The 20,753-nt window shown below is 42.6% G+C and overlaps 1 protein-coding gene across 4 annotated transcripts in view; it reads right to left on the minus strand.

Annotated features, from left to right (window-relative positions):
- Nucleotides 1–20,502, minus strand: part of LOC138357343 (sulfotransferase 1A1-like) — a 46,078-nt gene extending 25,576 nt beyond the window's left edge. Inside the window, exons 1-5 of one of the 4 annotated variants that reach the window (XM_069314025.1) lie at nucleotides 20,429–20,502; nucleotides 18,405–18,582; nucleotides 18,089–18,231; nucleotides 15,772–15,979; nucleotides 1,692–1,818 (exon numbers count right to left, since the gene is read on the minus strand). In XM_069314025.1, coding sequence (XP_069170126.1) covers nucleotides 1,692–1,818; nucleotides 15,772–15,979; nucleotides 18,089–18,231; nucleotides 18,405–18,582; nucleotides 20,429–20,487 — 715 coding nt within the window. In that variant the 5' untranslated portion in view covers nucleotides 20,488–20,502. Of the gene's footprint in view, nucleotides 1–1,691; nucleotides 1,819–15,771; nucleotides 15,980–18,088; nucleotides 18,232–18,404; nucleotides 18,593–20,020; nucleotides 20,142–20,428 lie in introns of those variants that run through there. The other 3 variants (XM_069314032.1, XM_069314037.1, XM_069314034.1) reach the window with 3 other exon arrangements.
- Between the last annotated feature and the right edge of the window lie 251 nt (nucleotides 20,503–20,753).

The following is a 20,753-nucleotide window of genomic DNA, read 5'->3' on the forward strand; positions in this document are numbered from 1 at the left end:
ACGTTCCAACTCAATACCTCTTTGCAGCAAGCGGCCGGCTACGAACCAGGTGATATCGTCATGACGTTTCACCCGAGCCCCACGTCTTATGGCATGCCTGGAATATGTGGCCCAGGGTCCCTGGTTTCTGGCAAGCATCGCAGAGACCAAAAGCCTCGGGTCTACCCCTAGCTGCTCTAAACGGTGTGGCTACAGCCCTGATCTGGATGGCGTGAGCAAAATCACCTTCACTTAGCAGACAGGTACCGGATGAGACCCCACTAGTGGCAAGATGAAACTTCACAAGAGGACGCAAGACCAGCACCATCAACCAGGCTGTACAGTTTTGCTTTCCACCTTCTAGAGTGCTCAGTCGTTCTGTTAAAAGGGGTTCCGGCGGCCGTGGTCGAGTCTACCCATCGACGTATTCAAGACACTGCGCCCAATGGAAAGTTATAACTATAGTAGCCACACTAGCATCCAGCCCTCCATGTTTGGCGATGGAGGCAGGACAGTAACGTTAAGCGCTGAAGCAAGACGGCACATCGTCAACGGCCATGCTAAACTGTCTGGGGTGCAATATAATATTGGTGCAATGACTGAACCTGACGAATATGGAAGTCAACAATTTACCGCTACATACTACTACATTCAACTATAAAATCAATTACTTGCAGTTTTGTAATAGGTGAACCAAAACAGGGTTGCAGTAAAAGACAACGTAACTAACAACTATTGTCGCTAAATATAAGAAATCTTAATGCATGGAAAGTTATGAAGCCGTGGGGCCCCGTTAGGCAACTATCTGGATGTGGTCTAATCAGAGTTGCTGCAGAAAATTTAATGTTGCTCAGAAATTATACGAAATCAAAAGAACACATTTAAGATCCAACTTTAAGTATGCTGTATTGTATGACAAGTCCCACCATGGGGCCCACCATGGGGCCCACCATGGGAATGGGGTACAATGACCTGATGCAAAGCACACTTCCTGACTAAGGTAACAGGTCAGGTTACCAATAAAGAAGAGGATGCCATCAGATTCCACATGTGCCGATGTTATGCCTCCTTAACCACTAGTATAATAGTAAATCGAGTAGGAGCAGCAATTAAACTGCCATCCTACTACGATAAAGAAGTTGTAAATTAAAAGTAAACAAGGAAATATATGGGTGGTACCAGGTAACAGACTACGAGGTCGGATTTTAAAGCGTCTGCAAATTTTCCAAACAGGCTACCAAGTGCCTCAAATAACCTACCAGACCTATAACCCAGTATAGAAACCTCTTCAACACCCTAAAGTTACCATTCGGCAAGAGAACTGAAAGATTAACATTTAAAACCACTAAGTACAAGCACTAACAACCATAGCAATTTACAAAAGTTACGCCCTGGATAAACAAAAAAATTACAAACTTGCACCTATAGTTAATGGGTAGCTTCCAAATAAACAAGTTTTGTCACGTCGTGGCTATTAATGTCAAATGTCTGCCACTGGGTGTGGGGGGACTTAGCATACCAGCCGTCATGTGCTACACATTAGAACAGATTAACCAATGTATTGGCAATGATATAACAAGTCTCATGTATAGTATTTTTTTTTTTTTTTTTTTTTACACCATATTAAGGTTCTGATCGTGTTAGCTTTATCTGAGCACATAATTTGTGCCATCTTGTAGAGACTTCTCAAACACCAAAACGGATTTACTTACAATCATTGTTTATGAAATGCTTGACGAAGTTGTCGAAGGTGCCAGTATAGTTGTGGAACCTTACGTTGCAGAAGTGATGGAATAGCGATACAACCACGTCCTTGGGATCTCTAGCCATGTATACCACCTGAAAAACCATCAAATAATTAAAGTACAGAAAGCTGGAAATTTAGGGTTAAACATGGAAAATATTTTTCAAGAAAATATTTAAAATAGATGTCCAACCAAGACTATTCCCTATAGCCACGGTTTAATAGGAGTTATTGAAAGCAACTACTGTTGAACACAGGCTCCCTTCCAAGCCCAAAAGTAAATTCTCTTAACAGTTCTCATGTCCAATGTTGGGCGACTGGATGTTTAGCTGGAGCCATCTCCTATGAAAGCCAGCGAAAGAACATTTATAACTAGACCTGAATGGAAATCTAAGGCAGTGACTAAGAAATATAACAAGAATACAATATAAATGTGCAAAGTCTTTAGGGTTATAGAAGTAAAAACTCATGGGTCAAGTCACAGAGCAAGCTTTAAATTATGAAGCAATCCTACTTCTGTTTTAAGAAATACTGAAGTAACAAGTATTCCCACTATCTTGGGAATATCTCATCTCCCAAGTCTAATTATCAAACATGTATCCATAGATTTGTGTTCAATTGTGTGAAAAAATATATATACGCTATAGATCCATTCATATATCCATATATGAAATACACGATTGTAAGTACCATCAGATCCAGCATCTTACCTTTGGCAATGATAGCTTCTGGACCACGTTAACAGTGCATACATGAACAAGAAATGTACAGTGGGCATCACTATAGTTTATGCCGATAGCTTTGGGATGAGGACATTCCGATCTAGAACGGTAGCGGTTTACTACAAAATGACACCTCACTGCACTGAAGATTCCATGCAGATTTTTCAAAGTTTGTAACATCTTTGATATCTTATAGTGGGAAAAATTACCATGAGTGGCAGTTAGGAAGCAAGACATCCTGGAGTTCAGGGCATTCAGCAAGGATATACACAATCGTAAGACAATGCATTTCGGGCAATAAGGCGCAGGGCGGCGCTCCATTAAGTGCCCGAGAGAAACGTGTACGGCCAATATGTAACCTCGCCAGAGCCATTTTCCACCACCAGTTACGGTAGTGCAAATGAAGACAGATTATCCTTAAGAACATGCAGATTGTTACCAGTAATACGACCGACGACCCTGTCAACAGACACCGAGGAACGAATGACAATCTCAAGGAAATCCTGTGCGAGAAATAGGACAAGTGCAGATAGCCTCGGCAGCAGCATTCGCAGGCTCATTAAGAAACAAATATGGCTGGTACCAAATGATAAACTTGACCGTTTTAAATCTGCTGGACAAACGTACAAAGTTGAATTTCGACTACCACAGGATGGGCCGTGTTAAATGACAAGAGCTATGAGGGCACTGCGAGAGTCAACTACAATGACAAAGTAATGTCAATAGTGAGAAAACAGTTGAGCATACGAAATGGCATAGTTCTGCCGGAAAGATGCTGGTCTACAGGGAAAGGCCGCACAGGTGTTATCAGGAAATATAACAGTAGCTTGTACCGTCAGCAGACTTGGACCTATCTGAAGAATATCTATCTATCCGTGTGCAAAGAAAGTAAGTTTGGCAATTGTAGGAGGGAATAGAAGCTTTTGCAAGGTGAATCAAGGTTTTGCAGAGCTTTGAAGTGGTGACCCCCTCCTCAATGGGGGCCTTGGATGGTCCGACACTGAGGAATATTGGTAACTAATATCTTGCACGCTAGAGAAAACGGTTAAAGGAAGATAAACAGGAACAGGGACCCACAGGAGAGGCAACGATCAAAGCAGGACATAAGCGAGAGTGACCGTGTTGTAAGGACCGCGTAAGGTAGCAGAAACAGTAGGGATCACGCCAATCCTGTAGAGACAGGATGCCGATTAAAGCACACAGGGTCAAACGCAATACACCAGAGCCGAGGTGTAACCCAATATGGTGAAGAACATCAAGACGAAGAATTTAAAGAGAATCTGACTAGTAAAAGACTGCCATAACAGAGTTTAGACAGCACGCGAGAGGAATGTGAATAGAGAAGCATCTCTCTCCACGAAGTATTGGACAAGACTAAGTTAAGGGCATTAAAACATTCAACTGTGAGGCAAGAGACGGGAGGCCACCAAGACAGTCGTGTCAGATTAACCGCTAAAGTTTCTACTAAACGTTATACAAAAGGGGACTGCAATAACGTAACAAAAACTAAGGATGAGCAAGTTCTTCCTATAAAAAAAAGTCTGCCTTTACACATACTGTTATAGAAAACTTGGGCCATAATTGGTACCATGACGACACTGCTTCAATTCCTTGTTAAAGCCACCGTTGGGGGAAATTAGAGTCGTCTATAGAAGAGGGTAAAATCAACATAGAAAGTGGAGAAATTCCCAGAGTAAACGCTGGAAAGACTACCATTGAAGGCATCCAGGAAAAATAAAAGTAATCTTAACACTTCTTTGGGGGTACTCTTTCATATTGTCGAAAACAGGTAGTGAAAGTGGTACCAAGCCTCGCTCTAAAGGAACGACAGAGGAAGCCTTTGGAAGAAGGAATATTACCACGAAAGGCTTAAATAACTAGGTTAAGAGTCGTTCTCTCGTCCCAAGTGAACCCGATTTCCGACAAGGAAGAACACCCGCCTCAAGCCACTCTCAAGGACTGACTACTATTTTCTCTCCCCCTTCCCCCCACAGATGCAGTCATAACTATTCGGTAAATACTGAAATGTGCATGGAGGGAGATGCCATAGCGTCTGAATTTTTTTTTTTTTTGTTTTTGTTTTTTGAGATATATACAAGAGTTGTTACATTCTTGTACAGCCACTAGTACGTGTAGCGTTTCGGGCAGGTCCTTAATCCTATGGTCCCTGGAATACGATCCCCTGCCGCGAAGAATCGTTTTTTCATCCAAGTACACATTTCACCGTTGCGTTAAACAGAGGCTACAGTTAAGGATTTGCGCCCAGTAAATCCTCCCCGGCCAGGATACGAACCCATGACAGCGCTCGCGGAACGCCAGGCGAGTGTCTTACCACTACACCACGGGGGACTGCAAGAAATTGTTATTCGAGCCCGCTGCCATAGAACAGCAGACTATCAGGGTAGACGAGTTCCAGAGAGAAACTCATAGGATAGCTGGAGATGTAAGGGGGGGGGGGGGGGGGAACAGTGACAAGATTCAAGAAGGATTCCGAGAAAGGACATAGGGAGGAAGCAGTGAACCAGAGCCAACAGCCGAAAAGTGTGAACCCAGTTTGGACGCGATCGACATCTGATCCCACCACAACAGAACCTTGGAGGAGAAAGACTGGAGAAATCTGCAACAAACTTACTCGCCATCTTACGCAGTTTTTCAGATCTGGGGGAGAGCACTGTCTATCATAATGACCGAGGATTTCGAACTCCTGCTTAGCCGCACGGATGGTCCCATAGGCCACTGCACTCTTCCCCAAATTAAATAAGAGAATCGGCGTTTACCGGCGCTGGTGTTTCTTCCAGGCTGCACGCTTACAGCATGCACCCCGAGCAGCAATTTCTACCAGGGAACACTTTCGCGTGTCCAAAGACTAATGATGCAGACCAAAGGTAGCAAACTGTCCAACCTGTCCTCTTAAAAAGAACGTCGCTTTTGGCCGTTTGCCAGTATGGCCGAATTTGGACGTAATTTGAAAATGAAAAAAATTAAAATTTGGGATTTTTTTTTTCAACAACAGTAAGTTAAGGGTCCTCTGATAGGTTAGGTGGGCAGGAAATTCTCAAAGTTTCAAAACGTTATGAAAAACGTTAATTTTAAGTGTCCTCTCATAACCTCTGCGCGTACGCCGGACGACTCGAATAGAAAACTGAACAGAACGTCACTTTTGTGAGTATTTCATTTCAAATTACGTCCAAATTTGGCTATAGTGCGCATACCAGCCAAAAGTGACGTTATTTTTAAGAGGACGGGTTGAACTGTCACCTTGGGAGGGGTGAAAATGTAACAAGGATGGGAAAATGTTATGGAGGTCAAGAACTCGCCATGTGAAATCCAAATAAAGAGAATACGAGTAGAGAAAGATAGAGACAGGAAAGGGTGAAAGTGCGCAAGTCAACATTAGTCGGTTTACCAGAATTAAAAAAAAAGTAACTCCAACTATTATTATTGTTTAAATATAAATAGTTATAATATCGTCCCAAAGGGTATACCAGCAGTTATAACTGCCGAAAAGGATCACAGGCTCTGGTAATGAGTCTAACAGGTGTTTAAGAACAGGAAAAGTATGGGGAACATTTGTGGGAGGAGAAATGGAACAAGTGTACTATTTACTCTCAAAAATACGAGCAACAGAGGACAAACAGTATCTACAGTCGAGGGTTCTACATTAAGATGGATCAGGGCATTCCTATACCCAAGAAAACTAAACATTGGGGTTACGTTAGTGGGGGAAAATTAAAGTGGAGTGCCTCAATGGTCTGTCCTGGGACCTCGGTTATTCATTATATAAATTTAGATCCAGGTTAGAGCAGCAATATTTGCAAATTTGCCGATGATACAAGTATTGGGAGAGTAATTAACATCGAAGACTCGCCATCACATCAAGATATTACCATGAGTGGCAGTCAGGAAGCAAGACATCCTGGAGGTCAAGGCATTCAGCAAGAATATGCACAACCCTAAGACAAGGTTTTGTCTTGCCTAAATAAGACTTAAGACTGTCTTAAAACCTAAATAAGGTTTTCAAATGGGCAAAAGATTGGTAGATGCAGTTTAATGCCGACAAATTTAAGGTTTTGAGGCTAGGTAATGAGAGTTACAAAACACGAGCTAAATAGTGTCGAGATTATGGAGTTACGATTAGTAAGAATTTTAAATAAAAAAATCAGTGCATAAATGTTCGTAATAAGGCAAATAGGAAACTAGGATTTATTACTCTCAGCATTAGTATCAAGACACCTGGTGGTGTTCTTCAACTACAACTTACTCTGGTTTGGCACCATTTAGATTTTGCAGTTCAGTTTAGGTCTATGTACTATAGAATGGGTATAAATTACACTAACTTGTCCAGCATAGGATGACTAATTCACAAATAATTTGAATCCCGTCTTGTGCAGAAAGACTAACAAAGCTTAAATTGCATTCAATGGAAAGGCGAAGAGTTAGGGTTGACAGGAGAGGTTTACAAGTGGATTAATAGACAAAGGAGATTAATAGGATATTAAAAGTATCAACACAAAACAGAACACGAACCAATGGGTATAAACTGGACAAGTTCATATTTCGGAATGACCCGGGTAAATACCGGTTCGGTAACAGGGTTGTTTATTTGTTGAGCTAATTACCGTGTAACGGAGGTGGGGTCCCTTGATTATTTCAAATGCGAGTTGGATACGTATACGAGTGGGATTGGGTGGTTATAAATAGGAGCTGCCTCTTATGGGCTAATAGGCTTTCTACAGTTACTTTTATTCCTATATGCATAGGGGATTTACTCCTAAATTGAGCATCTGACACGTGAAAGAATAATTGAGGAAACAAGGGACCTAATATAAGGTGATTTTGACCACCTAAAGAGTGACTACGAAAACGAGGTCGAGTAAACTTATCAATCTGGATGATAAAATGACCTTGGGCCTCTGGAATATATTTAATATCCTCGTGAAAGTCTATTAGTGCTAACTCCAGTCGCGACATGGTGTGGGAGACTGCCAATGTTGGCATTTAATTAGGCAATTTTAGATACCCGAACTGGAGGCGTCACTATTGAAGGACTACGATCCCAGGCAGTATATCGCCTCCAGAGAAGGGGCTGTAACAAGAGTGCCAGTTCAGGTTGGGTTAGAACCGACTTGGGTATACATTAGGAGTTTATGGGTGTTTAAGTTATCAGGACATACTATCTATGCGAGAAAGATCAAAATACGTAGCCCACTTGGCATGACCAAACAAATCTTTGAACATAGGAGGTTGGAGTAATCGTGCACATTAGTGCGTGGGAAGTACGGGGCTGTACTTCCCGTAGGAGTAGTGTTAAAAGATGCCGTTGTCACAAGAGTCACTCCAGGGTGTAGGTGGTCATTACTGGGGGCCTGGAGCTCAATTCTGCCACGGAAGATGAATGGGAGCAGAGAGGGTCAATCGGGAGTCAACAAAGGAGCCAGGTCAGGGCCCAACACAGCCTGGGTTGCGGAGCCCAATCTCCCATCACCAGCAGACTCGGGATGGTTGGAGGGGGGGGGGGGGGGGGGGGGGTTGATCGCCCACCTCACGGGCCTGTGTAAATAGTCAGTTCAGTATCTATGCAGCATTAATTTCGAAAGCCTGGGAGTGAAGATATACCACCTACCAGGGCACCTAGGGGAGGCCAAGTGCTGGCCAGTGCAGGAAGGGGTGCGTCGTCCCCTGGAGTACTCCCACTTTAAAACAGTTGCATTGCCTCTTAACATTCTGACACTGGTGGGAAGCCTTCCTTCTCCCATGGCTGGATACCCAGCCATCCACCAAAGGGATGGCTGGGTATCCAGCAGGGCGGTCCATTGACCTGAACAAGCTCCCAATGGGTGTGTACTTTAGAGTGGAAAAACACCCAAAGAGGGGTAGAAGAGGCCAAGGTAATCTTCACCAGCCCAAGGAAGTCGTGCGTGGGCCCCGTCACCAAAACTCGCTCTAGTGTGGCAGGGTAATTTAGCACTTATCACATGGCACATGTCTAAGAATTATCACTAATACAAGCAACAGCAGTCAAATGTTACTCGATAAAGATCCCACCGAGGTATAATACTCTAGTAAATAAAATTTAAGAATCCTAGATCAGGACTGTTCAAAGTGGTGTGCCACTAAATGGAGGACTGCATTTGGCGACTAGAGCACAAGTATTATAATTATGGCTCACCAGTTTAGTTATGGCCAATACCCAGCCAGTCATTTCTTCTCTTACTGGGGTAGTAAGGAAGGTAATGCAGATAGGACTAATGATCTGCATAGTCATACTTTGGTATTCTTCGTGTTGTAATTAGCATAAATGATCATCCAGGGACAATAAGACATTAGAAGAACATTCAAGTCAAGAAATGTCTAGTGTTATCCAACAACCAAACTCTTCCGCTCTCCATACTGTCCCTGTGTTATCCTTGCACATCAACGTAGACAATTTTGCAAAATTGAGGAATTTAGCACTTTAAAAGCCAGAATTCAAGTCAAAAAGACTATGGCCTCATTATACCTTTGACGAATCACAAGAGACATCACTTCACAGCAATCATTTGGCCGACAGAATGACCACCAGATGAGTTGTGGGGGAGCCAACGTTGCTGCTCCCAATCACAAAAGGAAAACTCTTCAGTACAAGTTCCGACAGTGATTGCTTTGGTCACATAACGCCAATTGCCAACAGGAAGAACCACTCCATTCTGACGTATCGAGAACAGTCCTCTACAGATGAGCACGCCATCTACTCATTAAATCTGCACTGCCAGTCTTCTAGGTACAGCATGATGTCTCCTCGTAAACAACAAAGTACCCCAAGCTCCAGATCAAAGCAAAGCCAAACCTCAGAGGCAAATATATTATAAGGTCAGAACACTAGGCAGCTGTAACCATTCTTAAAAATTACAGAAAATGAGACGAACTAAAACCAGAGGACAAAATAAGGAAAATCATTGTCCACAACATTGATAGGGGCGCCTGACGGCTGAGTGGACAGAGCTTCGGATTCGTAGTTCTGAGGTTCCGGGTTCGATCACCAGTACAGGCGGAGACAAATGGGCAATATTTTACACCATGATGCCCCATGCCCCCGTTACCTAGCAGCCCATAGCAACTGTCAAACTCCCAGGTACCTATGGGCTGCTTCCTGGGAGGGGGGGGTGAAACAAATAGGAGGCCTGGTCGAGGACCGGGCCGCGGGGACGCTAAGCCCCGAAATCCCAAGATAACCTCAAGATAACCACTATCCCTTGCACATAGCCCTAGCTCATATTTAAGCTGAATTATACGGTGTCAGCAGAAAGATGCCAGGAAAAAGCCACGAAGCAAGAAACCCAAGTCCTTCTCACAGTAAGAGGACGGATCCCAGAGAAACTATCTTGACATTAGGGGCGTGAATCCACCACAGGCCTTACATCCCAAGAGCCCCTCAGATGCTTCAGATGTTCAAATTTGGACATCACAAGGTTGGCTGGCAACGCCCAGTGAGGGGTGGAGTCTGCAGCCAGCCCACAGGACAAATATGCCTGGATAAGAAGGCAAACTAGCCCGTCCAAGCCAAGTGCCCAAATTGCTCCAAGGAACACCACGCCTGGAACTTAAGATGCCCGGAACGTCTTTAAGATGTTCAAATGTAACCCCCCCCCCCCCCGCACACACACACCTACCTTAGTGGAATGCATTAGGAAGTGATGTGGTGGAGGTTGACTCCATACACAGTTTTCAAGTGTAGATATGATAGAGCGCAATAGGCTCGGGAATCTGTACACTTGTTGATTGGCGGGACCAAAGAGCCAGAGCTCAACCCCCGCAAACAACTAGGCGAGTACCTACAGAAGAGCTGAAGCCCCAACCAAAACATACCAGCTCCCCTGCCCACAAAAGACAGCGGGAAGTGTACCAACACCCCAGGTAGAGGGGGGCACATGGCTCCACTATCGGCCATGGTGGAGGGTGTGAAGGCCTCCGTCCAGGACAGAGCTTGTGGCTGGGGGCCACAAGAAAATAGTTCAACCTAGTCGCCCGCCCATTGCATCTAATAAGCACACTGGGAGCAATGATGGCAAGTGTCAAAAGTTTCCACTGATAAGGGCCAAAGAATAAACAGGGCCCAAACCTGCACAGCAGTAAATAGAGCTGCCACATAACTGGACACCCTCTGGGCAATACTTTAAACCTTTGTCGCAGAATTGGTCTAAAGTTTGCTGCTGATACACGGTATCAAGCAAACCACAGAGACCCAAAAGACAATTGAGAAGATAAAGAAATTTGAAAAACAATATCGTCACCTTCAAGAACGCAGGGCAGGAAAAACAAACAAAAAGCCCCCCCCCCCCTCCAAGAGTCCAATACGTCCGAAAGCGAACTTTATGGGTCAATTTCAAGTAAACCTAGATCCTCAACTCCTGTTTCAACTTCCATGGCGTGTTCATCAGACTCCATGGATACCTCGGTAATATCAGCAAGTCCCAACAACCCAGAGGAATAAAGATTATGCAATGGAATGTAGAAGGGCTGTACACAAAATTTTATTGCAAAACAGCAACCAAAGGCAAAAGCATCCCGATACTACAGCAGAGCCGACTTCGAGCCGGACTAGAACTGAAATTCTCTGGCTTTTTCCTTCCATGGGTCAACGGGTAATCCAGGGGATGTGCAATTGTTGCGAAATGTGTACTAACATCCAAACCCATAACCAGCCCACCCGATTGTCGAGCAGGAACGGGGGTAATTGGGAGTATCTATCGAGCCAAGACCAACTTTAAAAAATAAAATAGACACTACTACATCCCACCTTTGGATGTGGGTGGGTTCCAAAAATGAACCCACCCACATCCAAGGAGGTAGATTTGACCCAACCTTCGTTTCAGCCTCCCTGAGAAATGCAGCAACATGGTCAGTTGAGCCCACTCACAAGCGACCACTATGGGGTCCAAATTTCTCTTAAGTTAAATCTACCGACCCCACCTCCATCTGAAGCCTTTAACTTCGCTTTAGCAAAATGGGACCGATTTCAAAACCATGTCAGATTGGCATAGAAAATAATATGTTCCCAAAGACATCAAGTCGGGCAGAACAAGATTTTGCGGATGCAATTCAAAGTGCACACAAACACTATCCCACTGAAAAAACTATTCAGACACCAAAGATTACTGGTACTATTGTAAGCGCGTTAGAACTGACTAAAACACAATGAAGCTATTATTAAAAAAAAAAAAAAAAAAAAAAAAAAAAAAAAAAAAAAAAAAAAAAAAAAAAAAAGCCAAGTGACCACAACAGGACCTTACTTTGCGAGGTCAAGGAACATGTGCATGAAGAGACCAGGCTAATAAACACCAAAGTGGCTAGAATGGTGTTCACATCTTTATGACCACCTTAGAGGTGGCAGCAAATCCACTGAGCCAAAGGAAATAAACGCCTAAAAGCCCCACATCTTAAGGATCCGCATCAGAAGCGGAAGTACTGGCTGCCAGGAGGCAGAAAGCAGCTAGTACTCAACTTGCGGATGTATTAGCAGTGCAGACCGGAAGAAAGGTGGCACAACCTTTACAACATTTGCAAAAGTTTGACACTAATAACCATTACACACTAGACGAGCACAATTGAACTAAGAAAAACTTCAAGAATACATCCCCTGGATACTACAAAATAAACTAAAATGATCAGGAACCTCTGCCCAGAGGGAGACGCTGCATACTTTACGTTAATTAATCGAGCCTGGACTTTTAAAACTAGATCTAGAGGTTTGAATAGAGCAAACTGTACCGATCCCAAAACTCAGATTCAGCTAAACCCAGGCCCATTTCTCCAAAGCTGAGCAGCAAAGACAGCCAACAGAATGATACTCGACAGACTTTAGTTGAAAATACCTAAACTGCACCATGGTATGCATGACTATAGAAGAGAGGTTGGCTCAGTGGACTATTACAACTGTTGGCTCACTTTAACGACAGACCAGGAGGGCCGATATTCCTGGACCACGAGAAAGCCTTTGAATTTACTATTCTCTGCCGCCTCATTGATAAAGAGGTCAGAGTTAACCTGCTCTCCTGGACTAAAAGCTGTCTCAGAAGCAAGAAGAAACTTCATGGTACAGTTTCTTAATACAAAAGAAATGAAAATGATACACCGCAAGGCGGCATTTTTTGCCCCCCCTTCCTCTTCAATTGTTTAATGGAAAGAATAAAGAGGTTAAAACTCAACATCGCAGGCTGCTAAACTACGCAGACGACTGTCATCATCAGAAAAGGAAGGGATGAGGCGTGCCGTGCACCCAAATGCTTAGACTGCATCACTGAAGAGGCAAAGCAGATTGGTATCAAACTCAACCCCACAAAGACAAAAGCTATGCCCATAGTAAAAGCGAAGCCCAACAGGTAACTCATAGTACAGGGTCAAGCAATTGAATGGGTGATCACTTATTAGTATCTAGGAATAATCATGGACAAGAATTTTAAGGCCGAGGTCACTTTAGAGAACAGCGGCTCAGACAGCACTCTTCAGGTCACTAACCTTCCTCTCTGGAGGAGCCAATCTGCAAGTCCTTCGCACAAACGATGTACAGGCAGTCAGACCAGTAATCGACTATGCCGTACCTTCACTCAAGTATCTCACCAATATTGGAAAAAAGCTTGAAATTGCTCCAAACAATGCTACGAGAGCTGCCCTAGGAGCCCCTATGTGGACTAAACTTTAAACTCTACAGGGGAAACGGGTTTGCCCTCTCTTCAAGAACGAATATCAAAAAACAGCTACGATTATCAGCAAGATAATTATTTCCCCTGATCCAGTATCAGTACAGCAGGCCTTTGTGGTTGGACTTTTGCCAAAACAACGGAAACTCTTGGCCTGCCAGACTGGGAAATTTCCTAAACAGAATTAAAAAGCACGATTTTTGATAGGGTGATCAATCACACCTAAATTACACTTGTTCCCCGCCATGGGAGGAGCCTACCTTCAAAATAGTAATAGAAGGTCTTCCGATTAAAAAGGAAACCTACAATCCCACAATCCTAAGGCGCATCATAGAGAAGCAAATATGTAGCATTCCAGTAGCCACCCACAACTTCACAGACGGATCGGTTTACACAATATGATTGTGCTGGCGCTGCTGTTTGCACGGACAGTAAACAGGCATATTGGAGATCATAAGGACCAGCATCAACCCAATCCGAGCCGCTTGACATACAAAAGGCATTCGTACATACGCTTGTGTAATGGCATTTTGAATTTTGTGCAGACTCAAAAGCTGCATTTCAAATATTAGGAAAAAAGCAGTGGAAAGTACGTGGAAATAACGACCATTTTGTATCTGAGGAGTCACTAAAGGCAAAAAGACTCGACATCACCCTAAACTGGATCACGTCCCATGTGGGAATCCCCTTAAATGAGAAGGCTGATTAAATTGCTGAATTGGCAACACGTCATCCATTGATATAATCCAACCCAGCCTACAGTACATTAAAGACCATCACCAAAAAACTCGTCTGAACAAAGCTTATCTACACCAGAATAGCAGAATGTTCGCCCTCTGCAATATGTTATCTTCAGACCACCAAGTTAGACAAATTAAATATCCAAAAGGAATCTACAGGTAAATAGCAGTTCGGTTATGTAGATTACGTCTAGGTTACAGATGCAACTGGGAGATTGGTTAACCCAGAAAGAGTGCACCGTCTGCCAAACAATCACAAGTGTCACTTTTTCGCCGCCATCTGGAATGTGAAGCAACCAACGACCTTAGAGGAGCTTTAAGAGTACCCGAATCTTTCCGTAACCACACTGATGCCATCAACACTGCCACTCTTATGGTGTAAAAAAAAAAAAAAAAAAAAAAAAAAAAAAAAAAAAAAAAAAAAAAAAAAAAAAAAAAAAAAAAAGGCATCCAGCAACTGGACACCCTCAAATACTGTCAACCCCGCGAGAGCAGCCCGACGATTATATTTTACCACTTACGGGCTATTTATTCATGCCCGTGCCACCTTTTTGGTGGCTTAATCTTCATCTATCAATCGGTAGAATTGCGAATGGACTTCCAACACCTGTTTTACCTGATGACCTTTCTGCTGCCACAACTGCTACCATACCCTCCGCCCTGGTCGCAAGTCTCTCTGCCTTCACTTCCACTCCACAGACTACCACCAGATCGACCACGAAAACTAACATTCTCTAGAACCACCCAAGGCCCGGGTGGCACAAACAGAATTTCCCTCTCCAGTTCCCAACACTCCTACCGTCACTATCTCTGCAGTAATGCCAGCAGACGTGCTGTTTACAAATTCTAACAGCACCACCAATGCTCCTGAAACAGCTTCTACAACTAGTCCACGACACCCGAGCATACCTCAGGCTGCGGGATTAAAAGACACCAACTACGGATGTTACAGACTCTTCAGACTAGGAAATTTTAGGAGTCTTTCGCCACACCACAAATGTCACACCTACTTTATACAATACTACCTCGAAGAGGTCACCTCACTAAACTTCAACGACAGCACTGATCAGCCAAAGTCTCGGGCAAACAGAAAACCTGGAGGGCTACACTAACCCACCAGCTCCATAATTGGTACCGCTAGCCTTTCGGGGCTGACATCCACCATGCAAACCCAATTACATCCCCAGATCTTTAGTATCAGTTACTGATGCAGATAATTGATCTGGCAGAGCTTCCACTTAGGGCTCACCATAGCCCGTTCTACTTTGAATTTTTCGTTTAAGTAGCCGACTTGTAACTAACAAAATACAGTTACTTATCCGAGCGACACTGAGGAGCACGAACCACCTAGTGAAGAGTAGAGGGACTAGATAGCCTGAAAACACTGCCCATTATAAGTCACACTTTCCAACCTCTTTCCAAACCTAGAACAAAAGGGGGAAGTATCCTAAAGTGTACAGGTTACGGCAGTGAGCGAGACTAGCTGGGTGTGTGCAAGCCTGCGCGTCTTGTACCCACCGTTTTATCTAGCAATAAACACTGGCTCTCGGCCGAGCAGGGTTATTGGAAAAACTTAAGTCAATAGGTAAACCAAGTGGCGGCAGCTCAAGGAGGGAGAGGAAAGGGTCAATACATGTCCACTACACATGGCTCCCACGTTTAAAATTTGACCCAATTATTAAAGAAAAGTCGTCAATATTGAGATTAAGACTTTAAAAAATAAAATGAAGGAATAGAAACTGCAGGATTAGAGAACATTTTACCGATATTTATCTTTAGTAGCTGTATTTTAACCAATACTCTAATCTTTTGATTACAAACCGTACGACTCTTGCTTCATGAAGCAGTGACTGCAAATCCAACCATTTTATTCCCATAAAAACCATTACAGAACAGTAACCAACTCTGACCTTTGTGGTTTGAAGAAGGCTAGGCGGAAGAAGGGTGCCGGGCAGGTGGGTCTTCATCACTCTAGGAGCAGGTAGAGCCTCGCTAATCTGCAGAAATACTCCATCTTCTACCTTCTTGCCTGGACACATTTGACGAAACATTTCTGTGAACTCTTGAGGATTCTCAACAGTGCTTCTGATGGTCTTGCTGTCAAGCATCATGTCAAAGCTGGAATTTTTTTTGTCGTTATTACTACTACACTTACCCAGAGCTGAAATACTTCAATTTAATCGCTTCAGAATACATTTTAGAGTATTCTTAAATCACCAGTTATGCAGTAAGTTCTAGCAATACATTTCTTTATATAAACCCATCCAGAAGCACAAATATAGGATCCTTCATATATTGCAACCGATATACGAGTGGTTCTTTACTGATCTCACATGTTGCACCCGACAGTTAACACAAGACTTCACATATTCAAGTACGCATTTACATCACGTGCACAAACATGTGTTAATCATGAGGTAAGAAATTTAAACCAAACACATTGTCATAAAACTATCACCATCTTAAAACAATATTATGCTTCACGTTACAATTGTTATATGGCACTTATCACTTTATGAGGTCAAACACAAAGTATACACCGTGGGTATACACACCTATACCCAAGGCCTGTATTCTGCCACAGGATATCAGTCCCTAACTACTTATTGTGTCCAACCTAATCTCTGGTTAAAGAGTTACAAAAACCATGTGCACCATAGTACAAATATTGACGTTCTAAGCAATTAGATAGAACTTTGTAGTATTGTCCAGAAACATTTAAAAATAGTATTCCAATGCCTAGTATAGCACATTTACTTTATTATACCTTTGATTGCACGTAACACCTAGGAAAGGTTAGGTTATTTTGTCTTTGCAACTACAGTAGAAAAGTTAGCTTTTCGAAATTCAATAGCATTGATCCCTACTTTTCTAATTAGGTTGTACATCTGCATGTACTATTGTCATCCTTTGTCCCAATACAGGGGGACGGGTTTAATAAAATTTCCTGAAAACAACAATGTAGTGTGCGAGTGAAAAATTACTTTAGGACAGTTTGGCATCAATGCTAAACTGAATTATTCAACACTGACAGAGAACCAATCACCAGAGTCAGACATGATAATTTTGCTTACACACACAAGACCAAGTGTTATAAATATTTACCCAAGACATCCGAGGCGATTGCTTCACATGTATGACATGATTTTATGTAACTACAGTATTGAGCCAAAGTATTTGGCCCAATCATGAAGATTGGTCCAAATACCAATTTGGTAAATATACCAAAAAGTGAAGTCACTAAAGCCTTCATAAAAGGCTTTAGTGACTTCATAAATGCATTTAACCGTGAAGCCAGGGTAAGCATCCCAACCAGTTAATACAGCAAGAAATGTATGACATTTATTTCCTGCAACCACTAGTATTTAGTCTGCCAGGCGCCCCCTCCCCCCTGTGTCCACGGAACATTTATAAAAGGTGGCATCTCCCCTCGCCCAGCACCGCCTCAAACAATCTTTTAATGACGAATTTACAATTCCCACCACTCTTTTTGCAACTAATAAAATAAAGCTGGGGCGAGGCTTTATTACAGACAAGTACAAACGCTCACAAAAATGTATCTTGACCCTTCCCAAGTGTTATATCGTCTTTATGGATTTGCGCTTTCCCCAGATAATACCCCCCTCCCCCCAAAAAAAAATTGTTTGCTAGCACTAATCTGAACAACCAACCACTGAACAACCCATCTTTTGTATTCTACCAACGTAAAGTACACACAGGAAATGCTAAAAGTAATAATACTTCACAGTCTGATTAACAGATCTTTGCTCAAGCAGCCAAAACTGCCACATCATTTTATCCACATCCGGTGCAGTGTTAAGCAGGAGTAACCGTTTTATGAAATTTCAAGAAAAAAAAAGCCAAATGTCTTTGCAAAATTCTTATTTTCTGCCAAGATAAAATGGTTAAGAATATTTATGAACACTATTTTAAAGAACTTTTGTAAGATCTTCGCTAATATTACATGGTCTTCAAAATTAAAGGGAACTATTCTAAGGTACGTCTGCAAATTAGCGAATTTACTGCAGCTTTTTTAACTACCCTTACGAAAAAGTCTTCCATAAACGCGATCTAAACCGGGGCTCATTTAGAACTAAGCAGCTAAACAATCTTTTAACCATACCTACCGATTTATTAGGAGCAATCAGACTATACAATAATTATAGCCCTAGTCCCGGGCGTTACCAAGACAATCACACTGATAAACCAAGAAAGAATCTGTCCTACTCTATATGCGGTGCTCTGATGAAGATGGGCAGGTTGCCCCTCTGGTTCAGGTCGGGGTTGTGAAGCATCGTCCACACCAACTCCAACATCCAGGTTGTCCCAGACCTGGGCATTCCCATCACAAGTACATCACCATCAGTGAACTGAAGAGAACAACATTATTGTAGTATACATTATAGAGAACATACAAGTGTATACATTTGACACCCACATCTACCAGGGGAGTGTGATCTGGGCACCGTTCACCCACCACCCTCCCGACCAAGTACATTCATGACACTTTAATATGGGTAAAGTAACAATAAAGACAATACACCTTGTAGTTGTAGATGGCGTCAGCATAATTGGTGAAGACCGTTGGGTAGAGCCAGCCTCCGGGCCTGAGGCGGACCATACCTTGGTTGTAGAGCGTCTGTTCCTGCTCCATCCTGGCCAGCCACTCCTCGCTCATGGCCTCCACCTCGTGACCACTAGCCAGCGTCGTATTCATCCTCCTAGGTACAACTACACGGGTCGTTATGGCAGTCATGAAAATACCTCGTCTATGTCAGGCATTACAGTGATAGATAAAGTGTCAGTCCTTTAATAAACATTTTTACAATTTGATGGCGAGGAAGATTATTTGTGTATGCGTGACATGGCCCCATGTCAGGGCTGTGTCGGCCGATGACCTGTTTATATGTGACGCCAGGAATGGGGGGTGGGGATGTGAACAATATTAGTTGGTAAGGGTATTAGGTGAACATTATGAAAGATGGGTAGACTATGTGGGTCGGGGAGGGTGGGGGAGGTGTCGAAGCTTTACTAGTTCCTGCACTTCTATTCAAATTATATAGAACAACAATACAACTATACTCAAAAACTAAGGTAGTTATTTCAAAAAGAAAAATTGTTCTTAAAATAGGGAATGGAGCGCAACTAGCGCCACCAGTCATTGCTCATTGGGTGGGGATGTTTGGGCAGATAGAAATCTAACAGTCACCAGACCTACCACACCACACACTGAACTATGAAACGTCTGCCTCTGCAAGAACCAGAAGCACAACATAATCTGTAAATAATGCCGTGCAAGTTAATACTAGTATCCGAAATACTTAAATTTAGATCCGATAGATATACACATACCACACTTGTCATTAGGTGTATATATAACTTTACCAAGTCTGCCAAAACCTGATGGTAAAAACTCCGTCTACTTACAACTACACAGTCGTTATATTACCTTCACAACACTAAGTCCACCTACAATGATAAGCCGACCGACTAAGAACGAGATTGTATATATTTTAAACACACACAGTCGCATTGTCAAGAACAGGCCTAATAAATAGTCAGCGATAAATCCAGATATCAATATATATTTAAATAGTACAAACTCCCTGCCATTGCGGGGCGCGTTACCAGCAATTAGTTTGTCGTTTCAACGTTGCGTTATTGACAGTCCGCAAAGAAGCCAACTTAACCCATAATAGAGATGGACCAAAATTACATTCTCCAGATTAAATGTGGCATCCACTGTACTGTTATGCCATTCCTGCAAGACACCAAACACTAACGAGTTGCTCAATAAAGAAAGATCACTTGGCAAGGCAGTATTTACAGCGTGCACAGATCGCGAGGAGCAGTACGAGCTGTTCGGCTCTTACATTCCCTCCAACATTATATTTCCTCCTTACAGCGTCGGCAAATAATTACAACCATTTTAATAATTTCTCTACTTATACTGCACAATTACACCAATCAGTGTCTTTTCACAAATAGAATGCAACTACACTATGCTCACTCCAAAAGAACTACTGCATTTGGCAACTACTATATCTACACAAAGTTATTAAAGCAGATGGTTACACATTCCCTAAATTATTTTCACAGTTTAACTATAGTCTTCCCTGAGGAATATTCTCTTAAATACGTCAACACACTACATCTCACGTTGTGACACTGAAGGTGGGAGGAACAGCAACACAACTACTCACACCAACACAATCTACACATATGACCTGTTATTGGCTCAGGCTCCACCAAAGCCAACACCCCAGTGTTACCAACTCGGCTAATTAAGTACTCACATCCATCTAGTGATACCAATTCAGTGTAAAAATTAATGCTTAGTCAATTATTTTAAAGATAGTAAAAAAACAACTGTAAGTAAACATAGAGAAAAATGAGGCACAAATTTATGTTAAAGAAGAACAGTAGAATGCTTCGTTAAAATAATTGTGAACATTAATTCCGGTTGTTTCCAAAAATCTCGCCCGTTCTCACGCTTGAACAAACGTTTAAATTAAAGGAGTTTACTCCACAATATGTGTAAAAACCTTAACTCTAGAGGACAATGACCTGTAATTGGAGGAGGCATTTTGGTGGCTGGTATCTATAGTGTGGAGGTCACTGGTCATTACGTGTGAGAACGAGGGAACTGTACAGCGATCTCACCAAAACCGGACCTAACAATTAATGAATGTTTACATGTGCACTATGGAAGGAAGCGTAAACATTAACATGTTTTATAGAGAATACAAGCGTGTAAATGTGTAGGTTTTCTCCTCCTAAACAACATCAGCATCAATAACTAAGATTTTGTCTATCGTCAGCAGAGTACGATAGCAGTGATATCCTGGATCCGGATTCACAAAGCAGTTACGCAAGTACTTACAAACCTTTA

The sequence above is a fragment of the Procambarus clarkii genome, chromosome 7, assembly GCF_040958095.1.
Source record: "Procambarus clarkii isolate CNS0578487 chromosome 7, FALCON_Pclarkii_2.0, whole genome shotgun sequence".
Classification (NCBI taxonomy): domain Eukaryota; kingdom Metazoa; phylum Arthropoda; class Malacostraca; order Decapoda; family Cambaridae; genus Procambarus; species Procambarus clarkii.